This window comes from Schistocerca nitens, chromosome 7 (genome assembly GCF_023898315.1).
Source record: "Schistocerca nitens isolate TAMUIC-IGC-003100 chromosome 7, iqSchNite1.1, whole genome shotgun sequence".
NCBI lineage: Eukaryota > Metazoa > Arthropoda > Insecta > Orthoptera > Acrididae > Schistocerca > Schistocerca nitens.
In genome coordinates, this window is record NC_064620.1 from 140,406,784 (window position 1) to 140,422,860 (window position 16,077).

General features: G+C 39.9%; 1 protein-coding gene across 1 annotated transcript in view; it reads right to left on the bottom strand.

Moving 5' to 3' along the window:
• The window catches only part of LOC126195078 (vacuolar protein sorting-associated protein 28 homolog), a 57,770-nt gene that overhangs the window by 11,802 nt on the left and 29,891 nt on the right, over positions 1 to 16,077 (bottom strand). Inside the window, exons 2-4 of the mRNA XM_049933538.1 lie at positions 12,335 to 12,398; positions 8,648 to 8,843; positions 5,300 to 5,401 (exon numbers count right to left, since the gene is read on the bottom strand). Of these exons, the coding sequence (XP_049789495.1) occupies positions 5,300 to 5,401; positions 8,648 to 8,843; positions 12,335 to 12,398 (362 nt within the window). The remainder of the gene's footprint in view (positions 1 to 5,299; positions 5,402 to 8,647; positions 8,844 to 12,334; positions 12,399 to 16,077) is intronic.

Genomic DNA, 16,077 nt, shown 5'->3' on the forward strand with positions numbered 1-16,077 from the left:
AGTATAACTACACAATGAATGGAAGTGGGTGAAGAGTGCTGCCACCTACAGAAAAAAGTGCGATCTAAATGCTGATGACTATTTAGAAACAATATTGTTTAAACTCTCAGTTGTCTAATATGTAACATGTTTTGTAAAATAGTTTTTTCAAATTTTAAATGTATTGTAACTATAAACAATTGTGTAAGTGTTCATGGCTATAATATTCAGTTATGACGATGAGGGTACCTATCGCATATGAATACACAGCTAGGACTGTTACTGCTGCTTCTGTGAAAGAGAACAGTTTTTGGACAGTTAAGTACGGCTTCATAAGAGTGAGTACATATAACTGTGTTTGGTACTAAAGTGAGCTTTTATGAAGAACGCCTCAGATGAACGAGTTAAAAGTAGCTAGTGACACCACTTCAGTGCATTGTTAGCAGCAGAATTCCAATTAAGAAGAAGTGGCTACATTTATTTGCCAATTTGGAAATAATGTGAACTGGCTTGCTGTAAATACTCCACAATTTGGATAGTAACAATAACTACATCTGTGAAGCCACTATTATTTGCTGCAAATTGTTCTTCAGGTAGCATTACTTGTTCAGCGTGATAAACAGTGCCCACCACCAAATAAAAGACTCAAGTATAATTTCATTTGTGAAGTTTAGGGTATCATGTACTGCGGGATAGGAATCCATCTAATAAAAGCCATGATCACTGACAAAATGTTAAAAGTTAATAAAATATTTTTCTGGTTTTTATTTAAAGCAAATTGCTTCAACAATTTCCTTATTTCATTACAAACTCTGAGTCCACCAATAATTGTTTCCTAAACTGTATAATTATAAGCAGCATACTTCTCCATATAAATTAGCTGGTTGAATGTGACTTTTAGCATTTGTTATTTATGGTCAATATTTGAACAAACAAAAAAGTACGACAAGTGAATGATATTTACCATCTAAAATCACTAGTCGTGCTGCATGAATTGGACACTGTGTAGCACACAAAGACAACAAGAGAGACTGTGATTCTTTTTGCATTAAGGGAATTAACTACTGTGGTGGATATTGAAGCTACACATATAATTGTAGGCTGGTGCTACTCTGAGATGTTTTGATGCTTAAGTCAGTAGTGAAATCTTTGCTGGTAAGTTTTATATCTGTTGCCCATTCATATTAGTCACCAAACTGGTAAATGTCGTTGGTTACAAGTAGTTGTACATACTTATTTATAGTACTGATTTCACAGCAGTAATTATTCAGTTCCTTTCACAACAACTATTTTTATGGTAAAGTACTTGCTCTGATTTTGGTAGGCTGTATGCTACTACGTGCGATAGTCTGCCCACATTTATGAATCAATACAATGGGCACTCACAGTGACTTACAAGAGGAAAACAATTAACCTCATTACGATAAAACAGGGTGGGCATCACAAACTTAAAGTAAACTAGTGTTTGATGCAGAGCACCTCTCTTGCAATGTCTGTCACTGGAGGTGGGCAATTACTTCTGTGACATTATCATGTTTTATAAATGAACCTGTAACAAAATTCACTGTTCTTTGGATCTTCTGTAATTCATCTACCAAAACTACCTGGTACGGATCAAAGACTGATGAGCAATATTCAAGTACTCCTTGAAGGAAGGTTTTGTAAGCCACCTCCTTTGTGGGTGGACTACTCCCCCTGAGGATTTTTCCAATGAATTTGTCTGGCTTGTGCTTCACCTGCAATTCATTTTATGTAGTTGTTCCACTTTAAACTGATCCATATAAATATTTCAAGATATTTTATGTATGCGACTGCTTCTAGTGATTTTTCTGCAACCACGTGATCATACAATAACGACTCTGCCTGCCTATTTATGTGGAATATGTCCCATTTGTTTACATTGAGGGTCAATTGCTAATCACTACACCAAGTGCCGATCCTCTGGAGGTCTCCCTGCATTTCACTGCAATTTTCAAGCACTGCAACTTCTCTTGATACAACATCACCATCTACGAAAAGTCTCATGGAACTTCTGACATTATCCACTAGCTCATATAATGTGAAAAGTAATGGTCCTAATAATACTCCCTTGGGATCTGCCCAAGGTTGCTTTCATGTCTGAACATTTCTCTCTATTGAGAATGACATGCTGTGTTCTGTTTACTAGAAACTCTTCAACCCCATCATGCAGATGATCTGATATTTTGTATGCTCATATTCTGTTCATTAGGTGGCAGTGTGGAACTACACTCCTGGAAATGGAAAAAAGAACACATTGACACCGGTGTGTCAGACCCACCATTCTTGCTCCGGACACTGCGAGAGGGCTGTACAAGCAATGATCACACGCACGGCACAGCGGACACACCAGGAACCGCGGTGTTGGCCGTCGAATGGCGCTAGCTGCGCAGCATTTGTGCACCGCCGCCGTCAGTGTCAGCCAGTTTGCCGTGGCATACGGAGCTCCATCGCAGTCTTTAACACTGGTAGCATGCCGCGACAGCGTGGACGTGAACCGTATGTGCAGTTGACGGACTTTGAGCGAGGGCGTATAGTGGGCATGCGGGAGGCCGGGTGGACGTACCGCTGAATTGCTCAACACGTGGGGCGTGAGGTCTCCACAGTACATCGATGTTGTCGCCAGTGGTCGGCGGAAGGTGCACGTGCCCGTCGACCTGGGACCAGACCGCAGCGACGCACGGATGCACGCCAAGACCGTAGGATCCTATGCAGTGCCGTAGGGGACCGCACCGCCACTTCCCAGCAAATTAGGGACACTGTTGCTCCTGGGGTATCGGCGAGGACCATTCGCAACCGTCTCCATGAAGCTGGGCTACGGTCCCGCACACCGTTAGGCCGTCTTCCGCTCACGCCCCAACATCGTGCAGCCCGCCTCCAGTGGTGTCGCGACAAGCGTGAATGGAGGGACGAATGGAGACGTGTCGTCTTCAGCGATGAGAGTCGCTTCTGCCTTGGTGCCAATGATGGTCGTATGCGTGTTTGGCGCCGTGCAGGTGAGCGCCACAATCAGGACTGCATACGACCGAGGCACACAGGGCCAACACCCGGCATCATGGTGTGGGGAGCGATCTCCTACACTGGCCCTACACCACTGGTGATCGTCGAGGGGACACTGAATAGTGCACGGTACATCCAAACCGTCATTGAACCCATCGTTCTACCATTCCTAGACCGGCAAGGGAACTTGCTGTTCCAACAGGACAATGCACGTCCGCATGTATCCCGTGCCACCCAACGTGCTCTAGAAGGTGTAAGTCAACTACCCTGGCCAGCAAGATCTCCGGATCTGTCCCCCATTGAGCATGTTTGGGACTGGATGAAGCGTCATCTCACGCGGTCTGCACGTCCAGCACGAACACTGGTCCAACTGAGGCGCCAGGTGGAAATGGCATGGCACGCCGTTCCACAGGACTACATCCAGCATCTCTACGGTCGTCTCCATGGGAGAATAGCAGCCTGCATTGCTGCGAAAGGTGGATATACACTGTACTAGTGCCGACATTGTGCATGCTCTGTTGCCTGTGTCTATGTACCTGTGGTTCTGTCAGTGTGATCATGTGATGTATCTGACCCCAGGAATGTGTCAATAAAGTTTCCCCTTCCTGGGACAATGAATTCACGGTGTTCTTATTTCAATTTCCAGGAGTGTATATTAAATGCCTTCCGGAAGCTAAGGGACACACAATCAACCTGGACGCTGGCATCTACTGCCTTCTGAGTCTCGTGGATGAATAAAGCAGGCTGGGCTACACACGATTGTTTTTGGAACCCATGTTGATTCCTAAACAGGAGAGTTTTGATCTACAGAAATGTTATAATATGCAAGCACAAAACATGTTCCAATATTCTACAACAAACTGATTTCAAAGACACCGGCTTGTACTTTTATGCGGCTGTCTAATGACCCATCTTGAAAATGGGAATGACTTGGACTTTTTTTGCAATCACTGAGAACGATTCGCCTCTCCAGTGATCTGCAGTACACAGCTGCTTGAAGAGGAGCAAAATCTTTAGTGTGCTCTACGTAAAATTGTACTGGTATCTTATCAGGTGTAGTGGCCTCCCCTCTGCTGGGTGATTTCACTTGCTTTTCTATCTCGTGGTAATTTATTTCGATAACTGTCACTTTGACATTCATGCGATGATTTAAATGAGGAAATACAGTACCACCTACCTCAGTAATTGCCACTGCTCTTTAAAAACTATCTGAACTCTTCAACCATCTTCAGTTTCTGCGCTGTTTTGCAATATTTTGATGCTGATTTGATTTAGTTCTTGGTATTATGGAAACAAAGCAAAAAAATATACAGGAGTCAGATTTCCTAAGATAACTCATGGAGAATTTTGTGACTGACTACACACAAAGATAATGAAAATCAAACTGGTTTATTTGCAGATTGCTCAACGATTCTGTAAGTTCTAAGCTCCTGTCCCCTCCTGGAAAAGACCCCTATTGCTGTTTGTTATCATTCAATGCCATGCCCTGTCTGTGTGCAAAACCCAAAAAGGCACAACAAATTCTTATAGCAAGATATTTAAAACTGTCATGACTGTACTGGAATATTACAAGACTTTTATGATGGTAGTAGACCAAGTTTCAAAATTGGCACTGAGCTTTGGGCACAGTTAATTTTAAGTATGCCTGCAAAATACTAGATGATGTAGAGATACATATAACTCCAACATATGAATATTCAATGCTAATCAACAACAAAATGTATGCTGAAATATATCCATATTTACATACACACAAAAGAAGGTAAAAGCCTTGTTAAGTCTTTCTTCTGTGATAATTTTAGGAGTTTCAAACAAAGTGTCACCATTTAACAATAGTGTGAATGAAGTTTTTGCAGCTAAAGCTAAAAACAATACTAATATAAGTGAAATTTAAAAAAAAGTTAATTGCATAAATTCTAAGCACCACCTGGTGTGAACCCATCACCTGGGAACAATCTGATAAACTGAAGAGTGAGTTTATGTGGTGGTAGCACATATATTTCATTAAGAGAGAAGCAAAACAGAAGTCACAGTCCAAACACCTAGAACCTATCACTCAACACAGCTATGAAAAGTTTTGTTTTCCATTCAAGTAGTAACGTTGAAGTTACACAGTGTTTCAGTAAGGAACATTCCATCAGCTGTGTCACAATGTAGTGCAGACGACCACCAAACATGAAAACTTGTCATCAGCAGTACATGCTAGCAAAGTATGGGTGCACAAATAAATATGCTTCACAAAATTCTGTTCTTGTTTCACTTACTCCTTATGGTGCATTAAAACAGTAGTACACAATCTTACCGAAACAATATCAGCTATGCACTTGCTTGTGTTGCCCTTGTCATCCTTGATTGTGATTGGCCGATCTTCCTTAATCCTTTCCAAAGCAGCAGGACAATCAAGCTGAAAATGTAATGGTTATTAATACAGTTAAAAATAACACACAGTTACAGAAGTTTGGCTGTAGACAGAATTAAATGGAGAGGCAGATGCAGAGGGAGAGACAGATGGGGTGAGAGAGAGAGACAGATGGGGTGAGAGAGAGAGAGAGATGGGGTGTGAGAGAGACAGATGGGGTGTGAGAGAGAGAGAGAGATGGGGTGTGAGAGAGACAGAGATGGGGTGTGAGAGAGACAGAGATGGGGTGTGAGAGAGACAGATGGGGTGTGAGAGAGACAGATGGGGTGAGAGAGAGACAGATGGGGTGAGAGAGAGATGCGGGGGGAGGAGAGGGGGGAGGAGAGGGGGAGGAGAGGGGGGAGGAGAGGGGGGAGGAGAGGGGGGAGGAGAGGGGGAGGAGAGGGGGGAGGAGAGGGGGGAGGAGAGGGGGGAGGAGAGGGGGAGGAGAGGGGGGAGGAGAGGGGGGAGGAGAGGGGGGAGGAGAGGGGGGAGGAGAGGGGGGAGGAGAGAGGGGAGGAGAGGGGTCTGGTGCGACCAATAACCACCACAATCAAACTTTAAAGATAAAAATATTGTATAAAGGATCACTCTATTACAGAACGAAATGAATAAATTAAACAGCTAAAACAAATAAACAACCCGCCCACCTCCCCAGGGAACATAACCCCTGCAATCCACAGCACAAAAAGCAAAAACGACCGATAATCAATTCTTCTGCAACAGCTAAAACAAATAAACAACCCGCCCAACTCCCCAGGGGACGTAACCCCTGCAACCCACAGCACAAAAAGCAAAAACGACCGATAATCAATTCTTCTGCAACAGCTAAAACAAATAAACAACCCGCCCACCTCCCCAGGGGACCTAACCCCTGCAACCCACAGCACAAAAAGCAAAAATGACAGATAATCAATTCTTCTGCAACACGGGTCTAGTAATACTAGGACCCGTGTTGTGTTGCAGTACCGGCTGCTGCGGACCAACTGACTAAGTGGCCAGCAGCGCGCCGGAAGTCCTTATCAGCGCTCATTAAAAACCGGAAGTGACTTTTGATTTAAAAAATTGATAAGAGCGCTAAATCCCATAAGAATAACACAGACCGGAAGTGAATTCTTCTGCAACACGGGTCAAGTAAATATAAGGCACGCTGAAAAATTTCTAAGTCCGAATCAAGGTCACGCGCAGTAAGACGCGTAGCGCAAAAAAAAAAAAACCCTCACGGGATGGATAAGGATGGTTCTTGGGTAGGACAACTTTATTGTCTGTAATATAACATACAGTCACCATTGATTTTTATTTTACAATTTCCATTACCAATTTTAGCCCATATAAAAAGGTACTCATCAGCATTTAATTTCTTCTTCTTTCTAGCACTCAACACAAATGGCATACTTTGAACAAGAGTACCATAAGGCTGTTTAGCCAAGAGTCCTGTAGTCTCAGCTATACTCCATGTCTTCCAAGTCAAAATGTTAGCATCTGGAAATGCTTCAAGGCCACCATAATCAGCATGATTGCCCCATACAACAGCAAGTGTTAGCCATGTACTACCTCCAAAAACTGCTTGTACATCACATGTAAAGTTCAAATGGAGTCCACGAAATACATTTGGACCTCCAATCAGTTGTTGTTTATTAAACTGTCCAGCCAAGTCAATATCAATAGCCTTCAAACTGCGATACACAGGAACGCTGCGCCGCCAGCGACGACGCCATGCACGTCGCAAAGGCCCCAGCAATCTCATCTCCTACCTTCCAATACGAGATACTGGCAGAAGTAAAGCTGTGGGTACCGGGCGTGAGTCGTGCTTTGGTAGCTCAGATGGTAGAGCACTTGCCCGCGAAAGGCAATGGTCCCGAGTTCAAGTCTCGGTCGGGCACACAGTTTTAATCTGCCAGGAAGTTACAAATTTGGTCTTTGGAAGAGGAAGAAGTTAACAAACAAAAGCAAGAAGTTTACTCAAGAACTATAGTAACAGGAAAAACGAAAAATAAATTGAAATTTTAAGTTACAGAAGAGGAACACCGTAATATGAGCAAGAAAGGTATCGTATGAGGAGCACTGGTCAAAATATATAAAAAGAAGAAGACAGATATTGTATAAACAGACATGTTAGGAAAAACAAAACAAGAACATAATACATTTGTTACTAATAGGGGACTAGTTAGAACAACAATAGGAACTGCATATTCTCCTGCTGGATGAAGTGTACAGAGACTGTGTTAGTAACTTTAATATTAGACAAACTGAGATATCATAGCATGAAATGAGATTCAGAAATGAAAGATCAACCATGGTCGCTGTTATAAAAAATAATCAAAGAACAGTGTAACAGAAGACCTATTATCATTTACCAACTACAGGAAAGCATTGTAATAATGCAAACAGTCAATAGCTTGGACAACTGTTAAAAGACTTTAGCTAGCAAATAACAATGCATAAGAATGATTTCAACAAAGTACAATCTTTAACCACTAATTTCAACAAATAAAAGGAACTGGACAAAGGTATTACATTTCACTTAGGGATTTTCAAAAGTAAGAATCTACTAACATTTACATCAATATATGTTTGTAAAAGTGTTCAACGAATTTTAAAATACAAGCAGTGTACTAGTGTAAATAGAGATGTGTACATTTACAATACTGGGAAGACTATGATTATCATCTTGAAAGACATAATGCAAAAAGTGCAGGCAACAACGCCTATTACAAGGGGATCAAATTTTATAAATGATCTTCCAAAAAAGACTCAAGCGAAAGCTGCTTTGAAATGGCCTTGAATTAGTAGATTACTTTCATTTGTACAGATAGTATTTATATGTACCAGTTGTCAAGCTATATAATTTTTTATCTTTATAGTTTGTAATTGTCTGCAGAACATTATGACAGGAAGTGTAAAATGTGTACACAAATCCTTGTATTTGTTTACAGACAGTAAATAAACAAATAAATAAAATCTTATTTTCCACAAAACTCTGTTTCTGATTCACACAATCTTTCCAGAACTTACTTTAAAATATTATCTATCATTTCTTTTAAAATGTCTATTGATATTGATCAAAATACCACACATAACCTTAAGTTATTTTATTGCTTTAATTGGCTAAGTTGCAATATTAGGGACTTGTGTTGGCCTATGCAAGGTGTATTAGCAAACCCATAACACAAACTAGATTTCTACAGTCAATCAATAACTAGAATATCCTTAGGAACAGAAAAAAGCTGATAAACTGAAATAAGCACTCACACGATATTTCCGTACAAATGATTCAATAGTAGGAAACTCATCCCCTTGCACTTGCTTAAAAGCTGCTTTATACTGAACAAGCAACTTTGAACAAGCTGCTGTGTATTCTTTTGGTGTTACACAGTCACGTATATAGGCTTTTTCCAGATGTTGCAAAGTATTTACCACAGCATACAAGTCAGCCATATTATCATACCTGCAAAAATATTTATTACAACAATATAAAACTAATATGGGAAAGAAGAAAATAATGTTATATTGTTGCATAATATAACCTCATATTTCATCAACAGATATATAGAGCCACTTATTTATAATCTCTACTTTGATTAGCTAAAAAAGTTTTCCCTGTATCAGGAAAAATGTATACAACATGAGAGGAACAAGCTCCATACAAAATGCATTGCTGGTTTAAGCAACAAGAATCTCTCACAGTGATCCACTGAAAAGAACTAAGTTTTGAATGTGCTCGATGAGAAAAATCAGTAGATCCAGGTGAAATATAACACATTTTATAATTTTAATAGCTCAGAAATGTGATTTTTTTTATTTCATCCTAACTTAGTGCATTCTTTAGGAGGGGGGGCTGAAAGTACTGCCTCCAAATTTTTTATGTGAAAATTCTAACAGCTTTTTAAATGACACAAATGTTAACATTCTACATCTTTATTCTTCTTGCCTACATATTTGCAGCCCTCTGCCGCTACAAGATTCTATATTCTTGCAGGTAAAATATCGGTGTGTAAGGTAATGATTTCCATGTGCAAGAAACAACATGCTGTAATAGAGTTACAAATTTGGAGATCATCCACACACTGAGCACCCTCTTCTTCAGCAATAAAAGGCCAGATATACACAAGCACTGCGATGTCTGCAACAATCCAATGATTTTGGTTCACTGTTATCATTCATTCTCCATACAGTCCTGACTTAGCCCCTTCTGATTTTCATCTCTTTCCGAAACTTAAACAACACAGTCGAGAACGTCACTTTGATAGTGATGAAGCAGTGCAAGCAGATATGAGATTGTAGCTCCATCAACACACTTAAATATTCTACAGTGACAATATCAACAAACTTTGTCTCTCCTTGGGAGAAATGTGTTCACTGCCAGGGTGACCATGTAGAGAAATAAATATGTAGACGTGAAGAATAAAGATGTAGAATGTTAATAACGTTTGTTTTATTTAAAAATCTTTGAGAGTTTTCACATAAAAAATTGGAGGCATTACTTTTTAGCATCTCCTCACACAAGCCCATTGCATTTTAGTGGCAGAAGTAAATAACCAAGGTGTAAGTATTATGACAGCTTTGTGCTCTCATGGTAACTAGTTTAAAATAACTGTCTTTAGGCGAGTTTCATGAACAACATAGGTGAAACTAATGTCATTATATGCTATTTTTTCAAAAGTAGACATTTTGAGAACCATGGTTGTAATACTACAAAGTTTATAACTGAAACAGCAACCACCAAAAGATATGGTTGAGTAATATTTATTTGGATCAAACCATGACCAGTATTGGATTTCTTACAAATCCAGCTTCAGATGGTTGTTACATGTTTCATTGTTTTCTTGCTGGGGCCTCGTAAAGTTTTTTATTTACTATTTGGTAAAGTTCATCAGAGATTTAGTTCTTATGACAACACTTGCATAGTTTACATCTGCAAATGTGTTGATTTTAAAAATTCACAACAGGAACACAGGGTGACTTCGTCACACAGAATCGTACAGCACGTAATTTTTCAACACATTTCTCATTGTAATAACTTTAAACCTTATGAATGCTCTGGCAGAGGTCATAAGAATTAAATCCCTGGTAAACTTTACCAAATAGTGAACAAAAAACTTTCTGCCCACCACAGCGTAGCAAACCAATAATGATATACAACATGGCCTCAGCAGGAAAACGATGACGTGTGTCACATGCACCTGAAGATAGATTCGTAAGAAATTGGAAACTATGGTTTGATCCAAATAAACCCTGTTAACCATACTTGTGGCTGGTTGCTGTTTCAATTATAAACTTTAAATATCACTAATCACAGCCATAAAAATTTAGCTATACAGTTGAAATACAGGTGTTAAGTATTTAAGTGCACTACTTAGTACTGGAGATACATAATAATGAAACAAATAATGATTCATAATGAGTCAGTATCTATTTTAAGTTAATTCTGGTATGTGCCACTAAAGAATTGTGGCAATAATAAGCAAAGTATCTTTTTAAGCATTGTACAACAATCCTGCAACTAACTGATGTGTCTTAAGCGTATATGTTGCTGCATTTAATGTACAGTAACAGATTTGGTAAAGTACTTAATTTAAACTAAGTTATGGCAGTGGAGGTTGCTATGTTAATCTCTTTGTTATGCATGCTTCTGATACATGAACTAACAAACATTGTTTACAACTCGTTCACCTGCTCCACATGTAACCGTAGAAAAACGTCCACGATTCGTCAACTAGTGCCTCAGACAAATACCTCTGTGGCAGAATGCATGATAACATATGTCCACTGTGATTATAAATATATAGGCCTAGTTGTCCTATCCACAGATAGAGGTTATGCAACAGAACTGCCAAATGAAGATGATTTGGGAAACTGAGATGTTACTGCAAGGTCGAGCATATGGGGAAAACTGGCTCAAATTTCTGCAACAGCTCAACTGCTTTCACAGAAACAATTTTGTCATGGATTGGAAGAAAACAGATATCACGTCTGGAAATTCTAATGAAGACTAGATAATTTAGAGGCAATCTGTCGACAAGAAGAAAAAATGCACACAGACCTCCACCTAATGTCAGGAGTTGGCTATGAACCACTATTGTGCGCACCATCATGGAGTATAAGCCATGGCACCTGCAACTAAAGAGTTTACCTGCCAATATAAAACACTATCATAAAACTTTCTTAAAGAATGATTACTTGGAGATTCAAATAATGTGTGCTCTTCAATCATAAAGAAAAACAAGAAGAAGGAATATACACGGTCATCCACCAGCAAAATTGCCATGACTCTAGACAACTATAACAAGACTATTCCACCCAATTTGGAAAATAAAACATATTCCCGATCCTTTAAAGACCTGTTATGGCTACTAAAATGTGGCATTTGCGTTATTGGTGACAAGTATAGAAGTTGGGTACATTCCAATCTATAAAAGATTACTTGTCATAGGATCCTGGCACTTTGAGTAGTAGTAGTAGTAGGAGGAGGAGGAGGAGGAGGAAGAAACTAGTTTACCTGTTGCTTCAAGACAATGCTTCTACTTGAGGAATAACTTAAAAATATACCACCAATGCCCAACAACAACTTCAATGCATTTCAAACTCAACATCTGGATTTTAAACAACAAGCATCTAATTCTCGCTGTGAGAGTACAGTCAGCTCCTCTAACTTTCAAATTAATTCTTAGTCAAAAGCTGAACAGATATGAATATCCAGAGTATTAGTCTGCTTCCAGAAAATACCTGAAAGATTATCACCAGAGAAGCCATCAAATGTTACCAACCATATTGAAACAGGACAAAGATGTCCAAGTAACAGCAAAAGTTTGAAACAGTCTTATAACAGAAGTGTAAAAGACCTACCTCTGTGAGGCTGAGGAGGAGGAAAAGAACAGGAGCTACCTCATGGCAGCTTTTAGTAAATAAATAGGTTTGAAGAAAGTACAAAGAACTTACTTCTCTCTCTCTCTTGCATTTCGGAACAGCTTAACCTCTTCATACAGCTCTGGTCTTCCAGAATCTGAAATGATGTACAAGAAGTATAACTTTCAAATAACTCTCATAATGATTGCAATCTTCACCCCTCATGCACCACAACTGTACAAACAGCTAGTTAAATATCATCTGGATGCACAGGATTATAATATTGAGACAGAAATCTGTACTTCCATACAAGCTATATATAAACTAAAATACAAAATAATTGCTGAACTAATTAGCTTGGCATGTGGATCATTATCACTAATATTAAAAATGCTGCACATTAGCTTAGTTTCTGGCCCACAAAATCAAATGTGATGCTCTTCAACAGAAGCATCATAGAAATTGTTTCTGGTGTAATCAGAAAGTTTTTCATTAAAAATGATTCATTCAGATATTGTTTTCCTCTCTGTGAGGACAGATTTTTACCTTGTACAAGTCCCAGAAAGTATTTATTTTCCATAAACTGTTAAGGTGAGAATTCCTTGGGCACTGCTGAATGGTAACTGACTTTTAGACAATTGCCTCACCCCTACAACTGCGCTACCAACTGATATAAGTAGTGCTCATTCAATCATCATACAATGCAACATTTTCATCCCTCATTCACTTCCTCTCACAATGGCAGCATCAGAAGCCACATTGACCTCTAAGCTGCTCTCTTCTGAGAGAATGTCTTTAAATTATAATCTCTCTGATTTTTTATTATGCTGTGAATGTGATGATAAAGGTGTCACTGAATACAATTTTCCCCTCATTTCCTTAAGTATATCCTGTTGCAGCTGATAGCTTAGGCACAGACCCGGGACATTCGATCAGGTATTATTTTGCAGAGTGCGTTGCTGCTTCACTTTGCAATAACCTCATCAAGACATCTTATGCACATAGGATATTCTGGTTCCAAAGTCACTCTTCCAGACTTCGCAAGTAGCTGTGCTACAAACCACTCAGAGATATCAGCAATGACAGAACATATTTTGGGGAATTAATATAAAATTGTATTCAATGACATGCCTGCTGCAGCTTGGACAATTCATTTCTTGGAAAAGGAGAATTGACCAATGTCTGAAAACAGCTACAAGATGCAATGGCCACAGCCCTAGGCTGCAATAAAGTTGGGGCCCATGGTGTAAACCATGACACTAGTGCAGTTGAAATCTCCTGGAAATCAAATGTCACAGCGCATTCTCATGTGCATGATCTGACCTGTTTGTTCTCAAATGGAGGTGAGTGGCAAACAATGGTGGAAATGTATATCTCTGGGAGAAAACTGAATGTGGATACTGGCCACAAAGATGTTCCCTTGGACCTTTGCTATGGGAATGAGATGCTGCCTAGAGTTAATAGCATGTTTGAGTCCCTAGGTCAACCCTTCAGCAGCAAACTTTAGGCGTAATGCCAATGGGCTACGGTCAAAACTCCTTGCAATGGACCCGACAGCATTCAGCATGTCAGATGATGTCTAACACGTCTGTGCATGACAATACTACAGAGACCACTAAGTGATGGCAGAATCATGAATGTTTCAACTAATACTTCCAACCAAAGGTGTTATCTAGTGACAACCCTTTTCCCCCCCTTGTAACTTCAACACACGGTAGCATTGTCTGGCAACACTTCCAGAGATTGATTCCTACCCTCAATTTTTTTCTCAAAATATCATGTAATACCCCTCAATGTTTAGTGGCATATTTTTGCTACCCATAGTATATAAATGAGCAAGTGGGTAAAGTTGGATGCTCAGTGAGGCTGTGTGCAGATGATACTTATGTCTCTAGGAAGGATCAACAGTCAAGAGGTTGAACTGAATTGCAGCAAGACAGGCAGAGGATTGATAATCCGAATAGGTAGTTGATACTAAACCTCAATAAATGTGCTGGGCATAAATAAGATCCATTACTGTTCAGTTAAGCTACTGGTGATGAATCACTGGAAACAATAACATCCCTAAAAAACCAGAGTAACAGAACACAGTGACAAGGTGGAATAACCATGAAAGATATTCATAGGTAAAGCAGGTGGCAGGCTAAAATTCAATGGAAGAATCCTAAGGAAATTTCATTCATTCATGAAGCTGCACCTTACATAATGGACTTTTAATTTGTATTTTTCAGTGTCGCATGCCAGTCTGGCACCATTACGACCGTTAACAGAAAAAATAAAGACACTGACTCAATGAAGAACAGTGTGTTTGTTAATGGATTAGTTGAGTAAATGCAAGAGCATTATGGAGATGCTGCCATTGGCAGTCACTACAAAAGAGATGTGACAAAGTGGAACTTACTGTGAAAATTCAAAGAGACTATGTTCCAAGAAGAGTTTGGCAACATATTACTTTCTCCCACACACATCTAGTCAAATTACCATGGTGGGGAAAATCTCAAAAATTAGAACTCATAAAAAAGCTAACTGATGCTTGCTCTTCTCACATATCATTCACAAATGGAACAGCGAGGGGGATAAGTCATAATGAAATCAGAAGCACGCACCGCTATAAACCTTAGAGAGGTTTGCTGAGTATACACTACATGATCAGAAGTATCTGGACACATCCATGTAATGCAGAAGTGATGGCCAGATGTCACAAGGGGTGGAACTGCCAGTATAAAAGTAGGGAGGGAGTGATATGGTTTCGTTAGAGAAGCAATAACAACAGTGACTTCAAACGTGGAGTAGTCATCGGGTGTCACCTGAGTAACAAATTAATCAGGTACATTTCAACCCTTCAAAAGCTGTCCAGCTTAACTGATGGTGAAGCGAAAATGCAAAGAAACAACCACAGCTAAACCAAAACCAGACAGACTCCAGGTGATGATGGACTGGGATCGTTTAGCACTGCAGAATGTGGTTCTAAAAATCACATGGCATCAACAGAAGGAATCACTCGTGACTTCCAAAATGCTACTAGCAGCACAGCTAGCACAATGACTGTGCATAGGGTGTTTCAAAGAATGTGGTACAATGATGAGCAACTTCTCATAAGCCACATATTTCTGTTGTCAGTGCTAAGCGACACTAAGTGGTGTCACCAGCAACACCACTGGGTAGTGAATGACTGGAAACTAGTGATCTGGAGTGTCAGGTCACGCTGTACTCTGCAGTAATCTGATGGAAGGGTTTGGGTTTGGCGAATACCTGGAGAACATTCCCTATCATCAAGTGTAGTGCCAACAGTGAATATGAAGGTTGTCATGTTAGAATATGGATTTTTTTTAATGATTAGGGTATGATCTCAGATCTGTGCTTGATAAAATGCTAAATGCAGAAGGATATGAACACATTTTACAGCATTGTGTATTGCACGCAGTAGGGAAAAAGAGACAATGAATTATTGTGCCAGCATGGCAATCCTTTCCGTCATAAAGCAGTACAGGGCATAGGCAAAATAATGTGAACAATGGTAGTAATGTTTGACGGTCAACAACACAGGTAAGGCATGTGTCGCGGTGGACTGCCCATGTTAAGTACAGACTGGGCATCAGTGCAGGTTGTTTACGAGTAGTGCACACTTTGTATTTGCATTCAGAGGCCGAGGTTGACGTGCAATGAAAGACTTAACAGAGTTCCAAAGGGGACAGGTTATGGGGGGCCAATTAGCTGGAGCATCAGTAACCAAGACGCCAACTTATTGAATGTCTCAAGAGCAACCGTTTCAGCAGTCATGACAGCCTACACAAAACATGGAAAGACATCATCGTGTAAATGTAATAGTGGGCACA